The sequence below is a fragment of the Sitodiplosis mosellana genome, unplaced genomic scaffold (genome assembly GCF_009176505.1).
Source record: "Sitodiplosis mosellana isolate CC-2019 unplaced genomic scaffold, AAFC_SMos_1.0 Smas_scaffold_5, whole genome shotgun sequence".
NCBI lineage: Eukaryota > Metazoa > Arthropoda > Insecta > Diptera > Cecidomyiidae > Sitodiplosis > Sitodiplosis mosellana.
In genome coordinates, this window is record NW_022595248.1 from 2,650,372 (window position 1) to 2,674,098 (window position 23,727).

The 23,727-nt window shown below is 37.3% G+C and overlaps 3 protein-coding genes across 3 annotated transcripts; 2 read left to right on the forward strand and 1 right to left on the reverse strand.

Annotated features, from left to right (window-relative positions):
• Positions 1-6,116: 6,116 nt before the first annotated feature.
• LOC129566784 (uncharacterized) lies at positions 6,117-8,250 on the forward strand (the record flags this gene model as incomplete). Its single annotated transcript, XM_055443010.1, is given in 2 exon segments — positions 6,117-6,697; positions 6,892-8,250. Coding segments are annotated over 2 exon segments (804 nt in total). The 3' UTR covers positions 7,152-8,250.
• Positions 8,251-12,452: 4,202 nt separating this feature from the next.
• Positions 12,453-13,543, forward strand: LOC129566995 (uncharacterized). Its single transcript, XM_055443444.1, has 3 exons — positions 12,453-12,969; positions 13,082-13,227; positions 13,340-13,543. Exons 1-3 carry the CDS (start codon positions 12,453-12,455, stop codon positions 13,541-13,543), a joined length of 867 nt encoding a protein of 288 aa, XP_055299419.1.
• Positions 13,544-18,381: 4,838 nt separating this feature from the next.
• Positions 18,382-22,559, reverse strand: LOC129566785 (anti-sigma-I factor RsgI2). The gene is made up of 13 exons (XM_055443011.1): positions 22,461-22,559; positions 21,004-21,477; positions 20,777-20,839; positions 20,619-20,648; positions 20,325-20,441; positions 20,123-20,185; positions 19,987-20,004; positions 19,858-19,882; positions 19,348-19,412; positions 19,183-19,249; positions 19,038-19,096; positions 18,898-18,952; positions 18,382-18,749 (listed from the first exon to the last, which is right to left on the reverse strand). Exons 1-13 carry the CDS (start codon positions 22,467-22,469, stop codon positions 18,559-18,561), a joined length of 1,236 nt encoding a protein of 411 aa, XP_055298986.1. The 5' UTR covers positions 22,470-22,559; the 3' UTR covers positions 18,382-18,558.
• Positions 22,560-23,727: the final 1,168 nt, after the last annotated feature.

Consider the following 23,727-nt stretch of genomic DNA (forward strand, 5'->3'; position numbering starts at 1 on the left):
AGAGAGAGAGAGAGAGAGAGAGAGAGAGAGAGAGAGAGAGAGAGAGAGAGAGAGAAAGAGACACTTTCAAACGACACCATACTTTCGAAAGTGTAATTAATTTGCGCGAATTTCGTTTGTGCGCGACAATTTGTTTTGGGTCATCTGAAATGTAAATACAAAAAAAATGCGCACGACGCACGGCTTGTTTTGTAAGCTGTTGATTGTCAGAGTACCGGAACACATGACTAAATGCACTCAACCCACTGAACTCTCTGAAGTTGTTTATGATTAATTTTAATCTCATCTTTCGCATATTTATCCGAGGCGTTGTTGTTTTTGCACCGTGCGCAACTAAGATGCGGAACAACACACAGAGAGAGAGAGGAAAAATGAAGAACAGACACATTTCACTGCACAATTTACGAACTGATGTACTCAAGACGTTTTCTTATGACTCCATTCTGTTTAATAGTCAATGGTATAAATCATATTGCCACATTTGACCATATTACCGATGCCGTTTATATGGTTTATATATGGTTTCTACATAGCTGACGAGCCGCAACCACATCGCAAAGAGCTACAGAAAAACGTGGCTTTATTAGCAATTTTACGCTCGTAAATCCAATATATTGAATTCGGTTAAGACGGAATCCACGATTCGTTTCTTCTCTAAATAGGCAATTTCCGATTATGGCCATTTCGTTTCCATATCTCTCTCTCTCTCTATCTCTATATCGTTGTCGTTAATGGGCCATTTCAAGAATGTGCATGCCGTTTTTTGTGTACGTGAAAAAAATTCTTTCGACTCAATTGTAGAATCATTATCATTGTTTACGTTGGAGCTGTCTGCCGATGACGATGCTGCCGCTGCTTCTGTTGCTATTGGGTACCGGCACGAAAATTGAAAAATAATGCCTATATACGGCCGGGGATAAATTGGCCGACACGTTTTATAATTTCACGGTGGTATTCCACATAACATTGTCCGAAATTAGTGCAAGAATTTTAAATAAGTGAATGGATGGGCGGTGGATGTTTTGTTTTCGTTTTGTTTTGTTTTTATTCAATTTTTCGCAACGCGATAATCAAGAATTTGATCGATATATAAATATAAATTGATTTTTATAAAAATCTTGTTGAGAATGCATAACACTCGACTTTAATCATGATACTTAAGCGAAAGACTTTCATCTTGCGAAATTCCATTCCACCTGCAGCCAAGCCAAGCCAATGCTACTGCAACAGTAGAGGTGTTTGCCCGCATGCAAAGGCGATCAAACATGGCATGTACCAACTGATTTAACAAGGTACACACACAATTCATTTATTTTTCACATAAGTTTTTCTGCTTTGGTGTTGATTCGCGCGATGCTGGTGCCGATATTGTACTACACACTACTACTCACTCTCCGATCAGAGCACATTTCAAGATCATTCGCTTCACATTGCATATTGTTGGCCATGTGCGATCGCAGCAAACACAGCTCCTAACTGCATTTCACTTTGTTTACTTTGGTTGCGTCGTGTACCAGCGTGCAACACAATTTCTTTCACAGTTTTACCTACATTGAACCGAAAAAATTTATATATAGGTAAAGAAAAAATGAAGGCACATTTGGAAGGGATTTTTCTTTCCAGCAATTTAGCTGGCTTGCAAGCCAAGTAAAAATAAACAGAAAAAAGTATCTACTTATTTCAAAGTACCTTGTTATTTTGCAGCACAGAAAGAAGAAAAAAACCACAGCGCAGAAAACACAACAAATTAAATAAATAACCAACAAAAGATGCATAGAGCAGTGAGCGAAGTACAGAAATTAAGAAGAAGAAGAAACCTAGTCAAGCCTACAATATAAAAACAGAGTGGAGCGCACTCGCTTTTTTCTTCTCTCGTTGCAATTGTACCATGCCGAAATACGCGAGCCGCAAGAATCTTTTTTTTTCGTTCGTTTCAGATAAATATGCACATGTGATTTGTGTGTGTACGATCTATGCTGTCTCTTCACACAAACAACACACACCCAGAGAATGAATCAAAACAATCTTGGAACAGTTAGCTAAAGAGATGATCGTTTTTTTTGTTGTTGTTTCTCTTCATAGAAAGAAATAGTTTCAATGCAACCAGACCATTTCATTCATGCAAAATAAATGATGTTCTCTGTTTGCTTTTCTTCCATGCTATTTCGTTGTTATGGTCGTTTTCAGTGCAGTTGGGTTGGGTTTTTTTTTCGTTGCTTTTCCATCGCGATTCGCAAATTATTGACTCAGTTCCAGCCAGCAGAACAACGACAACAACAATAACAACCGATGAAGAAAACAAAGAAGAAGAAGAAGAAGACGAATGGAAAAACTCACACGTATGCATTTCGTTCGTCAATTTGTACAGATTTTTGTTCAGCCCGTTGTAAACAACATGCACACACACACACACACACTGCATCCGGAATAAGATAAATAGAAATAATCACAATAATCGACGTCAAATATTTCATGTGAAATAATTAGGACTGTGGGCTTCATTCAAAATACACACAATTCAATAAACTGAAGCGCTTTTCGTACAATTACAGTGTGTGTGTGTGCCGATTTGGGCTTGGGAAAACTTGGGAAAAGGTTTGTGTGATTACGATGAAATGTATTCAATTGACCCAATTGTCGAGTTGAAAAATTCCTAATGTGCAAATTATCGTCGAACCTAATGCGAATACGTGAATATAATGTTTTTTTGTTTGGTAGTTCAAACGCTTTGAGAACCACTTGTTGTGGACAGCCAACGGGGCGGCTTGAGTGCAAGCTGATTGACACAATGGTTTCAACCGTTGTTTGGTCCGTGCGCGAGAAACATTATCAAAATGCACTTGACTTTTGCGAAACACACAATCAAAATTCAATTGACGGTGCATCGGCAGCCAAGATAACGGTCATGTTCGTGTTTCAACTGGCAACAACAAGAATGCAGCTCTGATAATATCAACAAAGAAACGTTTACGCTTTGTTTCAAATGTTCTTCGCAGAAAACTTTCATCGACACACTGCGAGATTGACACTATTTGCATACTGGAGATAGATTTCCGTGTGACGGTGATAGCCAAACCATTGATTTTCACTACGTTCAATTGTTTCTCTTTCTTTTCAATACTTAAACGCCCGCCACCGCTGTGCGCGCGCACACATTTTTAGAAAGCAATCGATAATTTAATAAAACAATTTGCCGGGCGAAAAATGATCGGTTGGAATGCGCACGAGAATCGACTGTACAAATCGATATTTCCCCCTATTTTCCACGTATACCATTTTCCGTGCCACGATGCACGGATGTGTGGCGGAAAGCAATTTGTGTTTCATCAATTATAATTTATTGCAATATTTTTTATCTCGATTAAATTAATAGGTTTTGACTTTTGCGTTGGCCGCTCGCCCGAACGCACACACACGGTAAAACAATCGCCGCCAAGAACTGGTTGATGTGACTCTCTTGTAATATGTAGATTCTTATCAGCCGTTGGCTGTTTCTTTCTACTGCTTCATTGCTGTTGTCGTCATCATCACCATGGTCGTTGCCGTTGTTGTCGTCTTCAGCGTTGTTGAGTTGCCAATAAGTTTCACTGCACTATTGATCCTTCGACATTGGCTTTAACCCGAATTTCATTTGAATGATTAATAACAACACTCCCAACCGGTCGGTTTGCATACGCAAAGAAGGCAATGTCAAAGTTCTTAAATCGAAATTAAATCCACTTTGTTTTTCGATTTCGTTTATTTTCGTTTTGAAAATTGATTACCACGCAAAATAGAATGATTCTCCATTGAATCGAGGCTGAGTGAAATCGAATTGTGGGAGTTCCGTGATCAAGTGCGATCACAAGATCAGGAGACAGATTGAAGCGACGGGCTGAGAACAGGTATAATGTTTTATTGACATAGTGAACAGGTTATGTGGAGTTGTTTATGTGTGACAAAGAGTCAATCGGTCAATCGGAGAAAATGGGCTTTGTTTAATTGCCTTGACATTCTGGTTCAATGAATAGCTTTCATTGGATGCCATCGAAATCGAATACAAAGACTGCGGTCGATTCAAATTGAACTTTCTCGTGAATGCGTGGAACGCAATTCCTTCTATCGTTCTTCCGCATCGCCAAAATAGACTAAAAAAACAACGCAATTTTTTTATTCGTTGTGTTCATTAAGCCGCTTCGAATAAATTATCGGATGATTTCTTTTTTGCATAACCTCTTGTAAGGCCCATTCACAACAATCGCCACGCTGCGGCTTTGTAAAACAATCGAGGAAAAGTGTAAAATATTTCATTTATTTTTTTTAACACCAGAATTTGCATAATTTGTGTACAAAGCGCGTCGCGTTGTGTACAATTCTTCTCTCTCTCTCTCCTTCTCTGCTTCTCTCCAATTTTTCATAGCCATTCTTCTCGTTTTCTTTAATTGTTTTTCTGCTGTTGTTGTTGTTTTGTTGCGCGTTGTGGTTCCTTTTCACCGTTTATACTAGCAGATGAAGCGCATGCTCCAAAAAGCCACCGCCGATTTTAGAAATCGGATGTGTGTGTTCAATGTGTGTCGAACTGAATTCGAATTCTTGTGCAAAATCATTTTTAATTCGCGCCCAACATAGATCTTTGGCGTGCGCACGTTTGGGCGCTCATGCGCTCGTGGTCGCGAAAATGCGAGCAACAATTGATGGGTGTGTGTGTGTTTGTATGCGTGTGTTTTCATCATTCTTTCTTGTCGAGATGCGATGTAATTCATCACGGCATTTCTTTCTCGCCATAACGAATATGCTTTGACCGGGTGCTGTTTATATTGGCTTTAACATGCTTACTTTTCACTCATTCATTACAGCCAATGAGTTCTATCCATTTGATGTGCTGCCTATCTTGCAATCACACACAATTTTTATACGTAAAAATCCATTTTTTTCTCTCGTTTTGTTTCGATGATTTCCCAAACACATCGACAATAATAACAGCCACATATCGTTCAATGTAATTTCGATCGATTAACGCAAAAGAAAAATAGCAGCGGCCCAGCCAACAGCAGCAACAGCATCGAAATTCCAGCGGCCGACCATAATAATAAATGGTGAAATGATAATTCGTTTTTGTACATGTGAATTGATCGAAAATGCGAACGAAGAAATTGCAACGCGCAAACGTGTTAAACCAGCGAGTAACAGGCACGCAAACACGCAGCCTTATCTCTCTCTCTCTCTCTCTCTCTCTCTCATCTCGGAATTAAGGTGTGCGAGCTCATACACAGCAGCATATATAGAAAATCCACGTGATTTCGATTGAAATGAACGAGAGCCAGCCACACGGCGGTGTATGTCGTGTTTGAGTAATTTTGTGGTGTTTTTTTTTCTTCAATGATTTGGCGAATTCGCAAAACTACAAATGAAAACTTTACAGCAATAGCAGCAGCAACAACGGCAGCCAGACCCCATAGCATCGATCCATGTGCTGCCTTGTTGCTCATCATCAAATTGGCGAGAGATAAAGATAAAGAAACTAATCAAATCATCAACGGTAGCACAAAACCACAAATACATCGACATCGTGCGCGAGCGCGAGCGCGTGAAAAAAACAACAAAATGAACTAAATGCAATGTGCAATGCCGAGAAGAGAAAGAATAAGAAAAAGAAGAAGAAAAAACCTAATCTCGAGCAAAGTTGTACGCGCGCATGCGCTCATCTAACACAGCGTGCGCTCGAGAGAGAGAGAGAAAAGAGTAATGCAATACATTTTTATGCCTTAATAGATTTGCTCTAGCAATTTATTGAAGCTAAAAATTTTATTCAATTATCATTATGCACATTAACACGCTCTAAAACCATTGGTTCCCTAATGCGATCTTATTTAATCGCTGATCATCGGCAGCTCTGAAACAATTGCTCAAGATCGCTCGTTGGATGTACATCGTGTCTCTGGGTTTATTTGTCTCTCATCACAGTCTCCATCATCCCCGATAAGCGAGAATCGCGACCGTTATAGTGCATCCACTATTCAATCAAAGCAGAGCTTCTGGCTGGTGTGGATTTTGTGTGCAAAAGTGTTGAAAATTGGTGTTTGTTTTGAGTTTTGTTTGAAGGAAAACGAAGAGAAAAAAGAAGAAGTTGAAACAAATCAATAAAAAAGAGAAGAAAAAAAAACCAAAGCCAAAATGGTAAAGATGCGGATTATTTGTGCTGTTTTATGTTTTGTTGTTCTAGTTAATGCACACAATACGAAACCGTTGGCAGAAAATAGTGGCAGCAGTTTAAATGCGTTCAGCAAATTTTATAGAAATTGTGAAAATGCGGAGGATATCTTCCGTTGTATAAAGCAACAAGCATTGAAATTAGTCAATCGTGCATTGAATTTACAATCGATCAAAGTGGTCGACGGTGTGACACTGTTGCAACGTGACCAATCGAATGCCCAACGCAAATCAGCGGCGAATGATATACAAAGTGAATCGGAAATTCGTAGCCTATCGTCCGATCAATTGGACGCAACACTGATGAACGGTGTTGGTAAATTGTTCACCAATTTCCAAATGCAATTGAATTTACCGAAAGTCTTTGAACAAAATGAAGTCGAAGTGGAAGAAGGACGAAAGAAGCGCAAGAAGTACTTGGGACCATTCTTGGCAGCCATGGCTATCAAAGCTGGTATTTTGAAGCTGGCCTATCACTCGATTGCTATCGTTGCCGCAAAAGCATTGAGTAAGTTTTCGTTTGATTCGAGAGATGAACAAACACCTTTCTTTTTTCTGCTATTGCCATTAATTTTCCATCTTTACCCATTACTAATGAATCAATACATTGAGAGCTTTGAATGTCCAGTTCAAATGAGTTGCAATCGATGCTTATCTCATGTTGTTCTTTTTTCTTCTGTTTTTCGTTTTCATTTTCCACAGTCATTGGTAAAATTGCATTGGTTATCAGCGCGATCATCGGTCTCAAGAAATTGGTTGCACCAGAAGGTCATGAGAAAACCACCTATGAGATAGTTAAGCATCCACACGTACAACAATCACATAGTTACTCGTCGTCCCATGGTGAATATGAAAATGGTCACGACGGTAGTGTTGGCCAATACCATCGCAGCTTCGATCAATATGACGAACTAATGATGAAAAATCCAGCGTTCCGAAACAATTTGTCTCCTAAATACTAATTAATTTTGCGCAATTAATTTGAGCATTCTAGTGAGATGATGAGAACGAAAAGAAAGAGAAAAACAAGAGAGTGAGTGGCGTATAAATAAATATAAAGGAAACGAAAAAATTTCGTAGACGTTGGAGAAAGTCAATAAACCAAAAAAAAAAAACTAAATTAAATTCAAAATACTCAACGAACGAACTAGAAAAGCTTCACGTTTTTTATTTTGTGTTGTTGCTAGAATGATGAATTTGGAAATGGGCAACCAAAAGAAGAGAAACAAAAAATAAATAAATGTATACCAAAAATGCGAATAGTTTTTTTTGTTTGCGTGTCTTTTGAATCCATCGAATTGAAATCAAAACATCGGTACAAACATCGTACTCAATTTCCGCCACGAAAAATGCCAGACAATTGGGAAAAACAACAATAATCGTTGCTTTTTTGAAGATTTGCATGGAGATTTTTGTTTGGCGGAATTTTTGTACAACATTAATACACTTAACACATACACACGATCAAAACATATCGACATTACACACTTAACACATTATCATCATTCATGCCAACACATAAACTCATTCCAAACATAAATGACATAAAAAGACTAACATAAACACACGGAAAAACGAATACAGACAATTTGTAACATCTAAAACCGATGATTTGTCGAAAGGGCTCTCTCCAGAGTCGTTTCATTTAGAATTCGAGGATTAAACACCACCCAACAAAAACCCCTTAAAAAAATTGTATCAAATATTGTTGTTGTTGTAGACGAACGGGCTGACCAAAAAAAAATATTTAAAAAAGATGATTAAATAATATTTTCTTCTGTTTTTTTTTCCAAATATATCAATATTTTTGCGTTTGATGTAAGTAAGAGAATTTATCCAATAAGTATTTATTTATTTATGTATTGTACCCCGAATACCTATTTATTTTCCGTTTATTTTGTTGTACCTTTTTTTTATTGAACATTACAAAATTTATTATCATTAATTTAATTTTTTTTTGTGTTGTGTGTGAAAGAAACCGAATGGCATACATTCCGTAAAAAATAGAAAGAAAAACCGTAGCAGTTAAAATCCAAAGAACTAAAGGAGAAAAAAAAACAAAAACAAAACTAAAACAACAACCAAGTATATATTGTAACAGCAGACAGCGAGCTTGAGAAGTTTATGAATAAAATAAATAAATAAATATTACGAATACGTAATTTGAGACAACAAAAGCATGCACTCTTGACTCATTTCTTTACCCTCTCTGTTTCCTCCTTTCGAAGTCTATTCTCGTTGTTGCTGAAGACATCGTTTGACTTTTCATCGATTTCTGGATGCCTCTGTTCGTTTTTCTATCTCTTTTCTGTTTCTCAGGTGAATTTTGCGAAGAATTTTCTATTCTTATCTTTTCCAATGCAGCAAGACATGAAGCAGCAAGAAATCAAGCCACAAGAACATCTCGACGCATCGCATAATAAATCAACGAAAGAATGCATTTCCCTTGCGAGCCAAACAAAAGCGCATCGTGTGACTTAGATCTCTCTCTCTCTCTCTCTCTGCGTGGCAAGGAATATGCACCGAAAATGCTGCGGTATTTTTGTTCATTGTCGAATTTTTAATTAGATTTATGGTCGTGCATGGCATATGGAATCCGCCTTTATTATGTGCAACGTTAATTTAACATAGTTCATAGTTGAAGTTATCGTGTTTCTTCATCTATTGAGTCGATTCACTGTGGTTATAATAAATTTTCCAATTTTGACTACTCACAGTCAACGAGCTTGAAGAGTAATTTTGACTCACGTAGTCAAAGAATCCAATGCTCAGAATTACAGCAAAAATGAACAAATTACCGCTTTGTTTCGAGGCGTTTCCCAAGTTTCACTTTATGATCATTTCAGATGAAACACATCAAATTGAAATGTAAAGAGAACAAGAGAATGCTGCCGTTGCTGGGTTTCTTGTATGCGGAGAGAAGAAAATATGATTAATGCCAATTCATGGTGTCAGAGAGAAAAATGTGTAACACAACAGAATCAGGTACAGCGCAGAGTGAAGAGGAGAAGAAAAACGACGCAAGCCAGATCCAGAAAATCAAACAAAATTAACTAAAGACATTGCGATCAATTTTTCACAGCGCGCAATTTCGATCTACTTTTTCCTCATTTATTATTATGAGAATCGTTTGGTAATGGTGGCGGCATCAAAATAAAAACTGTAAAGTGAGCAAGAGGAAAAAAAGCGAACGCTGTGGATTAACTAGACGGAAGAATTGAATGAAATTTGTTTATTGTTATATTGCATTAGATGAAAAGACCTCATCACACACACACACACACACACAGACACACACACACACGCGGAGAGAGAGAGAGAGAAAAGCCATGATCGCAATGAAATCGAGTCCGAATTCAGGCTTTTCTTCACTTTTCGTGAATAAAACCCAAATGGTAAGCGTTTCACTTTTGCATTATACATGTCGCGAGCGTGTGCGCAATGCGCATTTGATTCAATAGGGTTAAGGTATTAGATTGACAATGTGCGCTCACGAGATACAGATAGGCAAAGGTAGAGAAACGCACAATAATAAAAAGCCAAAACACAGAGGCAAATGACCAAAAAGGTAATTCAAACCATTTGGTTGAAAGGGGAAAATGGTTTGTGTCAAAAATCGATTAACACGAAGAAATGGTGCTAAAAACCTCTAAAACGACCAATAAAACTTTTAACCAGCTAATAAAAATCAGAGTACACGATTGAGCGTAAAAACACAGCAACATAGCCAGCTTGCCGTGCTTCGCGTGAATAGATTTTCGATATTTTCAAGAAGCCAACATCTCGGATGACACTTCGACAGTTGACACACATTCTGAACAAACCAAATCATTATTATCGACGCACTTCGTACTTTTGCTATCGTTTTTTTTTTTCTATTCTTTCTTCGTCTCATATAAATGTGCCATCGCAATGGGATTGCGCGTTGAAATCGCGGAGATTTCTCAGCGAAAGTAAAATGTTAACTGTAAATATTTGCCTGTCTTAAGAGGTAAATGTTACAACTGCATGGAAAAACCATCGACCGGCTACAAGTAAACATCATCCGAATACGCCGTGTGTGTATACACCGTCATTGTCAAACAAAAACGAACGTTGATGCGACAGGTGAGGTGAAAAAGTCAACCATATAAAGAGAGTTGGAGACAGACAAATTCCAAATATGTAATTGGCTCATTTCGATGCTGCTGCTGTTCGGTAGACAGAGATCATGGGTGCTCCAATCTTATCGTTTGCTTAAGTCATCTTCATCATACGTTCAATTGAGAGAAATTCTAGCAATACTCTATGATTATCATCATGTACCGATCGATTTATCGTGTGTATGTGGTGGTAGTGTGCCTTACTATCGGCTCGCTGGTTGGTGATTGAAAGCGTTTCCATCTGGTTGCTGCTCGGTTTTTTTGGTATCTGTTCGTATATGCATGGCAAAGCAGAGAACACCAACTAAATTCCGCATCCGCATGTTGTTCGGGCTTTTTGTTTCACTATTCTACATACTCATTCATTTCATGGCCAATAAAAACTAATTATTTATACCAACAAAAAAAACTCGATGTAATATAAAGCAAATAGAGCGTGATGTAATATTTTTCTTATCTTGTTGGTTTCGTTCGGTTGCAACGAGCAGCTCCAACCGCTCCATTGTGCTAGAGTCAGCGACAAACTAAAACACCGGATAATATATGTATGGGCTGCTGTACGTGTAATGTGAGCAGCGTATAATCGTTTTTTTGTCTTGGTGCAAATTCTACTTTTTCCTGTTGCCATTTTGTTCTTTTGTAGAGTGAGCGAGAGAGAGAGTGTGTGTGTGTGTGCTCGCGTGCTCTCGTCTCGATTCGGCACCATCCGGAACAAGAAACAATCAGACGCTGAATTAAACGAAAAAAAAGAGCAGATAAATGAAGAAAAATAAACCGCGCACTACACGCGATACACACACTCAATTCACTCGGTTAGTGTTGTCTGTGTTTATACAGTTCGTTAGAGATTTTTCTGGCAAAGCAAAAGCCTCATTTCGAATTTCTTACCCTGGTTTTTGCGCCACACAACACACAACAACGACGAGAGAATAAAAAAAAACTGTTTCAATTATATGCGATTTCCCTCTTGTAATGATTCGATTTTGTTTTGCACCAAAACAGATTCACTCGCAAAGCATACGATTCGTATAGCTGTATTTTGCGTTAATCGGCGAAATGCACACACGAGCAAATGGCTTTGAATAGGAGATTGAGCGAATTGGGCTGCTGAAAAACAGCGTTTTTAAGAAGAAAAAAGCAGTGTTTTAAACGGTATCTCATTGATGTTGTTTGGACAGCAATTAGGGCTATTTAACGATCGACCGTTTTCTGATATGGTCATTCGGCTTGAAATTCACTACGTTCTCATTGCACAGCACCGATATCGATCGAATGCCGGTCGTTTCTTAAAACGGGCCTCATTTGCCGAAAGCTATTCTTTGAGCTTCGAAAACGACATTTCCCTCGTTTCAACGACTTATTTCTTTCTTTGATTTCCAAAGACACATCTCTAAAACGATGGTGTGTAATTGAACAGAGTATGTTCTGCATTTAAAAATTTTCCATTTTTCATGAGCAATTAAAATTAAATTTGATGCGATGATGATTTTCATGCGTCGCGTCACATATAGTACGAGAATTCATCAAATCGGAAAAATGTGTCAATTGAAAATGACATCGAGAATGAAAATGCTCATTTTGGGCAAAAATTAGAGTGTCGCATATGCTTATTTGGCCCAACTCATTTTCCATGGATCACATCATTTAAGATCGAAACTTCTTGATAGGACTCGAAACTTTCGATAGAGTAATTAAATTTTTTGAATATAAATGGAAATGAAGATGCGCGGGCAATTTTAGTTCGACTGGAAAATTTGCCGCGGAATGTCTTTGTGTCAATTCTGATTTACCAGTTATAAATTTTTTCTGATCAGTAAGTGCTTCTTCTTCATAAATGTGATTGATAAAGTTTTCTGTCGTGAATATGTTTCGTTGGAGACTGTATCAGAACTGTGATGGCTTACACTGTACTGTGTTTTGAGAAAACATAAAATCTGCATTCCACGAATCACACTGCAGTTTGTGAAATAGAAAGAAGAAAAATCACTATTTAGCAAAAAAGAAAAGAAGAATAAAAAGAAAAACTAGCAATCAGTGACAATAAAACCAGACTATAAAATAACCAACCGGTGAATTAAGAATCCGAAATAGAGAGAAATGGCACGCATAAAAATGGAAAAAATGACCGTATTCAAAAGTGGAATATTTTTAATGTTTGTGTTCATAGAACAATCGACACAATTTTCGATTTCAAGTGAGGTGGATAGTGAATTGCCGTTGTCATCATCGACATCATCGTCATCGACGTCGTCGTCGTCGTCAAATCACAATCAAACCGGTTGCCTGAAGACAATTGGCCAGTGTTTTCGACAGCGACCGAACGAATTAGTTGCATGCGGACTCGAACATGCCATGAACAATATCGACTGTTTCATTGCCAGTAATAACACATGGCAATTCAATGAATTTATTTCACTGAAAAAGAATGCGGATTGGAAACCAAGCGAAATTGAAGCGCGCCACGATCAAACGATGTTCGAAAGTGTTTTAAGTAAATTAAGTGATTTGATTGCATCGCGATCGATTCAATTTTCGGTACCAACACAAAATGAATTGCTTGCGGCCGAAGGTAGAGTCAAATCCGGCTTTGACTTCGATTTGACAAAATTTGGTGGTAGCGGCATTGGTTTTGGCCCGGGTAAAAAAAAGCATTTCAAAAGTGATTTTCAAAATTCATTTTTAGTTATTTGAAATTTGTTATGCTTTCTGGGATAAATCCAAAAAAAAAATGATGAATCCATTTATTTCAGAGGGTCGAAAGAAGAAGTTTAAGCATGGAATGATGGGAATGATGACAGTGATTGCAATGGTTGCTCAACTATTCCTTGGGAAGATCGCATTTTTGGCTGGTGCTGCGCTGTTGTTTTCCAAAATTTCACTGTTGTTTTCCATTGTCGTAGGACTTTTTTTTCTCTAAATTTTTCTTATTTTATAATGCATTTCATTCAATAAATTTTCTAACCCATTTATTGTTCTTTTGTTGTGCATGTTGACGCTGTGACACACAGAATGCATTGAAGAAACACAATTATGGCGGCATGTCTGGTGGCGGAAATTACGGAGGGGGCGGCTACGGAGGAGGCGGCGGAGGAGACCACATTGTTTACGGAGAACCAGGTCATGGTGGCTATCAACGAAGCATCATCGAATCGCCGATGGATTGGGTTTTCACCGACAAACCATCAAATACTGTTTCACCGATCCCAACGTAAAAACCAAGAGAGATTTTACCCAGTTGAGCTTAATGCTGCTAGCAACGAGTTAACTGCTAGAAATTGTACTTTTAAAGCATTTCCTACTTAAGCCACGAGCAATAAGTTTTAGTTTCTTTTCGACAATTGCCTACATTGCGGCGTAATTTTTCGACTCAAGTTTACATTAATGATATAAGTTTTTATGCAGAACGAAAGAAGAAAAAAAAACGTGTAATTTTAGAACAGACAAAATCATCGGTTATTATGAATAAAACAGAAACATCTAATTAGTCTACATTTTTATTGGGTCATGTTTGCTGGTTTCTTTCACTTTTCATTACGAATCACGACTACTCTAAAATGATTATAGGTTGCATCTTGATTATGAAAATTCAACGAGACTTTTCAATTAACCGATTTCGACATGCGAGTGTGCGAATTCGGTTGATTTATTGTCGCACACTCGGTGGCCTATGTCGCCCATGATGACACACCATTTATAATACCGCAACGGGAATGACATTAAACGCGATGAGCAAAATGAATTTTATGAAGAAAAATGAAGATGAAGAAAAGTCAGTAAATGAAGATAGCGTGATGAAAAATGTGTTTTAAATGACGAAAAAGCCGATAAAAATTGACTTAAAATATGAGAAATGTGTGATAAATTAACTGGCGACGTATCGATGATCATCGACGTTCTTGTAATAATTTTAAATGACAGGAAAAGATGCAAAGAAGAAAGAAAAAACAGAAAAAATTAAAAGAAAAAGAAATGAAAACAAAAAATAAACAGAAAAAAAACATAATTACCGTCCAGTTGATTACTTAAGAAACGGAATACTTCCGTACAAACGGTGTCGAATCGATTACATGCGGTCCATGTTTCGAAATCGTAAAATCGTTTTGCGATAAGAATGCACCGACAGCCGTTCAGAGAGTGAGCCAAATAACGTAACAATTTGAACTGTTAGCACAGTCTATAAATCGATTAAATGTAAACTATACCACAAATGCCAACAAGCGAAAGAGAGCGACAAGACAGACCAACCAACCGACTGAAATGAGCCAAGAACTTGCATGTTGTTTCGGAATGGAATGGAATATATAAACATAGAAACAGAGACAATGCATCGTCGTCACGTTGCACCGTGTGTTTTACTTTCACTTGGCGAGCGAAGCGATTGCGGTGCAAAAATTGCTTGTAGCTATTAAAAGTGTATTAAAAGAGGCCGGCATCATCCAACGGAATGTAATAATATTAAATCGGAATGAAGCGAGATGATAACGTGAGTTGTTGTAGAGCATGGCATAGAGGATGGAATGGAATGCAGTCATAGGTATATATATACACCTAGGTATATATGAATATAATATGACACATTCGCCAGTCGGCTAGATAATTCTCTGTTGCTTTGGGTGTGCAATCAAATCATGACTCCCATGAAAACCATGACTCTCGCTCTAATATGTACACAAAGTTTTTATCAACTAACAATGAGCCCAACCAATCTATTTCCTCGATCGAAACCAGATTTTGTGGCACACTCACTCCGATCGTTTGGCCGATCAAATGGAAATCGAAAGCAAAAATCGAACCATTAACCGACAGCCAGTGAAATTATGTGTAGCGCAACTTCATTACAATTTCGTTTTAAAAAATAAAATCATTTATCGATATCGAAGAGCACTTAACTTTATAAAAATAAAATCCGTTAAACGTATATTGCGCCACGCAATGATCCAGAATATATTCATCATGTGGTTAATTATTATGATTATGACTGTGTTGTGTTATCAGTTATCGAAAAACGATTGAGAGAAGGCAGAAGAAAAAAGCAGCAGAATATGACGCATTAAATGTGGTTCAGATTATTGATTGCGTTATTCTCCTCCATTGACAAGACCATTCATTAGTATTGCTCAGCAGCAACAGCGGCAGTAGCCTCATTTAATGTCCGCATTTGGGTTTTGCATATCCATTCACAAAAATATTCAAAAAGTATTACGCATTCAAGTGACTCAATTGGGTCGTGCACGGAATTGTGTTATACGATAAGAAAGAGCATAGAAGATGGAAAGGAAATGACAAGAAGTTGCGACTACTCTGTGCTTATGGCTTGTGTGTCATTTGTTTTTCTTTTTCACTACACACACTGCCCTCGTTGTCTCGTCACTCACCTGCATTTCGTACATACCAAATCGCAACGGTTGGTTTTATTTTTTCGTCGCTGTTACCATTCGTGTCATATTCTTGACGAACGCGTTTACTGTTATATCCATCATTATTACACATTGTCACTCATCGTTACCATCGTCGCCGTGTACTTACGATTTCATTCGGTGCATTTCACGTCCGAAAAAATCGTGTATGCTTTTGTTTACATAATTAAATTGTCTAACAATGACATAATCAGAAAGAAGCTAAACGGGGGACCGGATTGTTGACAACAACCACTTTGTGGTTTAATAATTGTCGAATCTTTTGTCGCACGTTGTATACTCGAAACACAAACACAACAATGTACGAAAACAACGAGCTGGTTTTAAATGTATGACAAGCGCCCAATAGACGGAAATGGGAAAGAAAAACAAGCATTTTGAATTGAGAAGAAAAAAACGGCCAGATTTTCAAGTGATTTCCCAAACAAAAGGCATTTTTATTGGACACTCATTTATTATATTATTTGTGTCGTGCCATTCGCCGTGCAGCTGAATAACACTGCGTGTCGTGTTTGCCAGTGGTTGTGTGAGAAAACCGGCCATTTTTAACGGTTTTATCACAATCACAAATGGATTGGACGAGAGAGCCACCGAAACACAATGACAGTGTGAGTTTGAGCTGAATGCGGATGACAACCATCAGTCTTGTGTGCGCATAAAACTCGATTCCATGGAAAATACAAATGACACACGGCATGGCATGGCTGTTAACTCACAAAACAAGTCAATAAACTGATCTATGATAACAACAACGAAATAAAAAGCATCCAACTAATAATTGTGGTGATTTTCATCTTGTGTCTCTCTGCATTGGCCACCACCACATACATGGCGGCGATCATCATCATGCAAAAAGTCCCAATTCAATATGCGTTGGCTAATAATTTTGCGTTGTTTCAATTCATAAATGAAATTATAGCGTTTCGCGACTGCGTAGGATTATATTTTTTTTTATGTAAACAAATATCATAAAATGTTTTTATTTCGGATTGCAATACGGTCGTACAGTAGACACTGGTCGTAATGGCATTTCGAAATGGCTTATCAGACAGACAGACACACACACACATACATATTTTTGTTACGGTTGGCACGGTTTGGCCGAACGAATGTGTGTTTTCCCGCCAACAAAAATAATGAGCGAGAATGTGGCGCTCAATTTCTCAACAACACTAGATCTAACAGTCAACGAAATTTACCGAAGTCATCCGTGATTAGTTCTTGTTTGTGAGCGTGTGTGCGTGTCGTTGATTCGTTTGTGCCAAAATTGCATGATGATAATATTCAACGGTGCACACATACATGAATTTCGCAATTCTTGCCATGATAAAATGCCGCTGTTACGTATCTTATCGTTCAAGTGAAACCGTTGCGACTGTAACCATACATGCTCTACAAAATTAGACCCGCGCGCTCGAGTGTTTTGGCTTTTGTTTACCCATTGCAAATGCTGTTGGAAATTGATACGTCGTTTTTTTTGGAATCAACGCGCCATTTTTCGTTTTCTTCTCTTCTTTTAAATGCAAACTGAATTTCATTCAGAGTCAATGGTTTTTTTTTACATGCAAATGCTCTCAAACTGTCATTGAGTGGCCAGCTTTCTGTTGTCACTCGATTGATTGTCATTCAAATTTGTCCGGTCGCACTGTAGATATGCTAATACTTTCTTATAGCGCCCGCGCGCGTTGATACATTGTCATTTTCATTCAAACGCAACGTTCAAATGAAAGCGAAAAAAATGATCGAGTTGTTGCTATCGCTACTGCTGCTGCTGCTGCTGCTGCTGTCCATCTCAATAGAAGCCATTGAAATGATTTCAGAAAACATTGAAAGCCAAAGTAATTTCTTTTTTTATACACAAAATATATTTATTTTTTTCTCTTTATTATTTGATTTGATTTAAGATTTAAATACATGTTTTTCGTCTCTGAATTCTGTTATTTCGCATATTTTTTTCGGTTGTTGTTTTGTTTTGTTTTCTTTCTTCTCTTATAAGTATTACTTCATGTTTCATCGATACGTAATTATCGTAACATTTTGTTGTTGGTTCATTTTTCTTTCTCATGGAGAGGGGTTTTGTTTGTCGCTTTTTCATGGTCAATACAAGAAGGAATTTCGGGCAATGAGTTATTAAAATGTAATGAATTTGGTTGATGATAAATTTTCGGTTAAAATGGTTTGTTTGTTTGTTTTTGTGTCGTCTTTTGTTCTGTTTTTTTTTTCTGCATTGAATTCAAAAATTATCGCCGCAATTTTTGTAACATCGAAATATATGAATGAAATCGTTAAATGGTTGGATGTTGTTTACAATGGGAAGGGCAATCAGTAATAATTCGGGGAGGGAAACATTCGACTTGGGTGGTTTGAGGACAAACTCAAATGAGAAGAACATGCATTTCTTCAAAAATATCACAATCGTTGAAATTTGTGTCGTCGTCATTGTCATTATTATACATAGATAAAAAATTGTTGTTTTTTTTTTTGTTCGTTGAGATTTTCATGAAGTTGATTTACTAATCCCTCGATTTCAATATCTTTTTGATGAACTGGCTACCATTTTTGTTACCTCACATTAACAAAAAAGTATTTACAGGCAAAATAAATTAGCTATCGATATTTTTTTTCTTTTTCTAAAAAAAAAATATACAGAAGAAAGTAAATTTAATAATGATGATGTTATGTTGTTGCTAATGTTTTTGTTTTAGTTTAGTTGTTGTTGTTGTTGAGTGTTATTCGGACACAGTTTGCTAGCACTACTACATTTTGCGCCATATTCCAATCTCATTACGCATGCGCGTTACGATAAATTTCTAATATCCGTGATGACCATGTTCTTCGAAGTGATGACCATGGTCTTCGAAGTGATGACCATGATGTTCCTCGACGTGATGACCATGATGTTCCTCGACGTGATGATGTGGTGCACTGATGTGGAATGGAACAACTTCCTTGATTGGGGTGGGAACCTCTTTGACAACCGGGAACTTCACCTCTTTGTATACTGAGCGAATGGAAACATATAACAATTGAATACGAGCGATTTCACAATGACATTTGATGAAGAATGCAACATTTGCTGCCATTTTTTCTTCGTAAGACAGTTATTATGCTTCAAATATTCGGGAATGAATTCGAATTAAAATAAATACCTGGGAATGGCTTATCAATTGGCACCTTAACTTCGTATGGGACTGGCTTTTCCACCTGATGGTCGATTTTGGAAATGTTTATCAGTGAAATTCCGTCCGTATGAAATTAGACTTAACTAATAAATTAATAGAATACTTACAGTGTATGGGACTTTCTTGATCACTTCATATGGTTTTGGAACTGGCACAGGCACATGCACTAGATTTGGCCAGAAATAACGTCAAGAATTAGTAAATGAATTGAAAATGGATCAATTTTCTTATATGAGCTCAGATCAAAAATACCTGGGTAAGGCTTGTCCACTTTAACTGGGAATGGTTTTGGAACAGAGACGGGCACTTCGACTGGGACCTACGGAGAGACAGCAAGATGATCGGTTATAATTATAATCGAAAGTGAATTTTGCATCACCAACACACAAATTATGGCAGAGTCAAATGCAATCTTACCCTCTTTTCAACGTAAACTGGATATGGTTTCTCGTGAATTACCTCGTATGGCTTTGGAACGGGAACTTTGAGAAGATTTTGTAAAATTTAAATGTTATGAAATAGTGTCAAACTTTACTTTGACTCACACATGAGTCAGAAATTCAACGGAAATGAAGATGATTTTTTTCATATCGAAATTAAAGTAAAATGAAAGGAAAAGTGATAGATTGTTAGAGGAGCAAATAGAAATAGTGTTCTTGATTGGAGGATTTTCAACATTTCGAGCCATAAAACTCAATAGATTACGTTTTTGTACATTTTTTAACAATGTATATGTGGAACGTGTTCCAAAATAAAGTCAAGGATTAGTTAATGAATTGAATACGAGCGATTTAACTAATCTCCATGAATGGAAATGCAAAACTGTTGTCATTTTTCATATGACAGTATAACAGCATAATAGTTTCGAATACCTATGAATGGATGAATTGAAAATGAATGAATTTTTTTGAATGAATTGAAAAATACCTGGGTAAGGTTTGTCGACTGGCACCTGAAAGAAATAACAAACAGTATCAATATTGGTGGTTTTTTAAAAATTATTCTCACATTTTCGTCAAACATATGTTCGTCCATTTAGTATGTTGTACTACTCACTTTAACTGTGTATGGAACCTGAAAAGATGTAAACAATAACATTATTTTAATGTTTTTTTTCTTCACATTTTTGTTGAAAATTTAGGAGAATCTGTTGATTCAAATGAAAAAAAAAATAGAAAAAACTGTTTCATACCTTCTTGATAACTTCATATGGTCGTGGGACGTCATAGTGGACTGGAACTTTTACTGGGATTCTCTGTAAAAATAATCACATTTATTTTTAGCCACTTGAACCTTCTTATCTTTGACCATCAAATTCATGATTTACGCTTTATTTTACAAAGTTCCATGACATCGATTTAGAGATTTTTTTAAACGGATAAAGCGAAACTTACGGTTTCGTGAACGACTGGGGTTGGAATTGGAACATGAATGTGGACAGGAACCTTCTTTTCAACAGTATATGGTTGAGGCACATGCACTTTCACTGGATAAGGCTTATCGACTGGCACCTGAAATGAAACAATCACAATATATAGGCAAAATGTTTTAGGCTCAGCTTAAGATTTACGATCAGTTCGAATTTCATCACTGTTGTTCAATCGCGTCAAAAACCGTTTAAAATGCAATTTTATTGAAAATGATCGTTTAAATATCATCAATTGATCGGTGATTAACTTGAAACGTACCTTAACATGAACTGGCACCTTCTTGATGACCTGTGAAAAATTGGCGATAAATAAATATTTCAATGGCTCTTCAATTGCGATCGGGGTATGTTACTCATGGGAGAAAAAAAATGGTGATTTCGAATGGAAACCGATACGATGACATAATATCAATTTACCTCATACGGTTGTGGAACATGGACTGGGTATTTCTGGTACTCTTTCACAATGTACGGCACTTTCTGCAAGAATACAAACGATTTTTATATAACCTCTACACATGTAATAAATGATGCAGTCATTGTTTCAATTTAATAAATGATTTGGCAAATAGAAATAAATGCGCCGATTAATGGAATTGCAAAATTTTTTATGCGAAGAAAAGTAGAGAATTCTTTTCACTTACCTTTTCGACGATATACGGTTGTGGGATGGGTACTTTGACTTCATATGGGACTTTCTTCTCGATTGTGACCGGAACGTGTTTGGTGATAGTGTATGGAACTGGATATTTCTTTTCAATGGTAATATGTTTGACGTGTTCGTGATGATGACTGGCACCGAAATCGTGTCCTTCAAATCCACCGAAACCACCGTGTCCGTGCCCGTGTCCGAAGTCATAATGACCACCGAAATCGTGACCACCATGACCGAAATCGGCATGAGCGTAGCTTTCGTGTCCACCAAAAGATGCGAAATCTCCTAGCGATGCATGCAAACCGCGTTTATTCTTGGCCGTTTCACCATTATCGGCGGCGTCAGCATTTGCATCGTGCTTCTTCTCTGCCTCATTATTGGCGGCTACAGCAGCAGCTGGCTTCGTTTCCGCTTCTGCTGATGTCAACGCCACTAACACAGCCAAGCAACAGGGGATAACCAACTAAATTTGGAAAATTTTGTTGAAAAATTAGCTCGAATGATAAATGGAAATCCCATGGAAAATAAACGAGAAGAAAAACTTCCTTCTTCCTTATTAAAATCTTCATCGCACATCACACAACGAATTCGTAGAAATATTCCAAATTTTTGTCGCACACAATTATTTCATTATATAATTCGAAAATCAGCGCCTATAATCAAACACATGCAAATTTTATCCGCGGTCATTAAATGCTCTTAATTAACGAGCTGCATTTTTCGTAGTTTCAAACGTTTTGCGATCGATGTTAATGAAAATAACACGTTTTATTAAATGAACATAGAAATGATCGACGGCAGCGCATGTTACTGAACACACCGATAGAAAATAAATCATGTGGAAATATATTGTTTTCCGATTTGATTCGATTAACGCGGCATTCCATCAGCAAGCAGGCCGAAGAAGAAGAAGAAGTCGAAAAAAAATAAATAATTTCTCGATGTTTTACTGTTTTTTTTTTCCGATGGCTGTTCCACACATAACTTCCACATTGTTATGTGTTGTATGTTCAATCAACGAGAAAGCGCGAAACAAAAAGAAAATTGTTAAGCAAATACAAAAAAAAAACGAAACCATTTCACCATGCATGCAAACAAATTGCATAAAGTGCACAACATATCCATAAGTTCAAAACGATGAAGAGAAAGAAATGCGAAGGAAAAAAAAACTCAATTTTTCGTATCCGCATTTTTCAAAAAAAAAAAAGAACATAAATTCACTGATAGATACACCGTTTTGTGAGTTGGTTGTTTTTTTCTTCTCTATTTTCTGTATTTTTCATTTTCGATTCGGTTCACAGTGGAAAATCCATGGCACAGCACACCAAAAATATATCGGAAAAATTGTGTTCAACTTAGCAACGAAAAAATTTGAAAAATATAATCCACGAATTGGCCAGAATATTGATCCAAACAAATAAATTATATGTAACAACGATGCCTCACCAATCGCATTTTCGATTTTTCACTAGATTTTTTGTTGTTGTTATTGTTTAATTAGAAAAACAAACGAGCGACCAAAAATCGGTACTAATTTGAAAACGGTTCCACACCAACTTTATATACCAATGTCGGCTTTCCCCTTCTATACGCGCGAGCCAAAATACACGAGCGCGCGCACACAATGCAATCACAGTGGCAGAGAGCCGCTGAGCGCGGTAGCAACGCCGTCTCTCTTCATTATTATATGTTAATGCAATCTATGGTCGTTTTTTTTACTTCTTCTTCTTCTTCTTCTTTCATTGCGATGTGCTTGCGCGTGAGCGTGAGCGCGGACATCGTAAACGGAGTGATCACACATGTGCTTGTGCTTGTGTGTGTATGTGAGTGCGCTTCGAAATGAAACCGAAAGTGGTTTATTGTTCAATGCTGGTTTTTCATTTTCACTGTGATCCAATTATATGCGTTTCTTTTCTTCTGGTTGAGAGCAAGAGAGCAACAGTCCTCGAAAAGCATCGGCCGATATTTGATAATACATTCACTCGCTCAGCTGACATGATTATTATGATGGAATAAGTATGCGGCAGAGAGATGTGTGTGATAACAAGCCTCATGGGTGCACATGCACAGTGCACACACATGAAATGATTACAACGGTAAATTGGGCGTCTTGATTTGATTGCTTCGAGGTCTTAAAATCTCAACGCAATCCCAAATAAAAACCAAATATAATCTAGGCATTTCGTTCGATCGACCGACCAACCGACCGACTTATCGATGTGAGCCCAGCCAAGCTCAGCGAGATGCGGCGAATCACTTTCGCCTGTGCATTCATTGCAAAAAATATTGCAATGGGCAACCGCCTGGCTCATAAATACACTCAAAAGCCCAACTATATGGCACCAATTCCGATTCGAGTGACTGAATGAATTGCTTATTCCGATCATTCATCAAAACTCTCGGCAGAACTAATAAATTTTTTTTTTGCTGCTGCTAACGACTATTTTGTTTTTCTGTTTTCATCCATCGGAGACACTTACCTACATACATTGATTGGTAATGTGCAGCCGAGCTTTACGATCGATGTTTGGTTGGTTTTTCAATTTCGTGTTCGTTTTTTTGGTTTCTCTCTTCAGTTTCGTGTATGGTTCGACGGTGTGTAAAGTGCATAATTTTAATTGAGTGTATCATTTGTTTCCTGATTTTTCCTAGTTATTGGTTATAAGTAGCGAGCAAACGATAAATAATGGAATTGTAATCCGTCTGCACTGTA

What these genes read in the sequence shown, in the direction of transcription:
- LOC129566995 (XM_055443444.1), top strand. Translation starts at nt 12,453, where the DNA reads ATGACCGTATTCAAAAGTGGAATATTTTTAATGTTTGTGTTCATAGAA. An exon ending in CGGCATTGGTTTTGGCCCGG is followed by an intron (nt 12,970 to 13,081) that starts GTAAAAAAAAGC and finishes CATTTATTTCAG; the next exon opens with AGGGTCGAAAGAAGAAGTTT. An exon ending in CACTGTTGTTTTCCATTGTC is followed by an intron (nt 13,228 to 13,339) that starts GTAGGACTTTTT and finishes TGTGACACACAG; the next exon opens with AATGCATTGAAGAAACACAA.
- LOC129566785 (XM_055443011.1), bottom strand. An exon ending in AGTCGACAAACCTTACCCAG is followed by an intron (nt 19,413 to 19,857) that starts GTATTTTTCAAT and finishes ATCTTCTCAAAG; the next exon opens with TTCCCGTTCCAAAGCCATAC. An exon ending in TCAAGAAAGTCCCATACACT is followed by an intron (nt 18,953 to 19,037) that starts GTAAGTATTCTA and finishes ATCGACCATCAG; the next exon opens with GTGGAAAAGCCAGTCCCATA.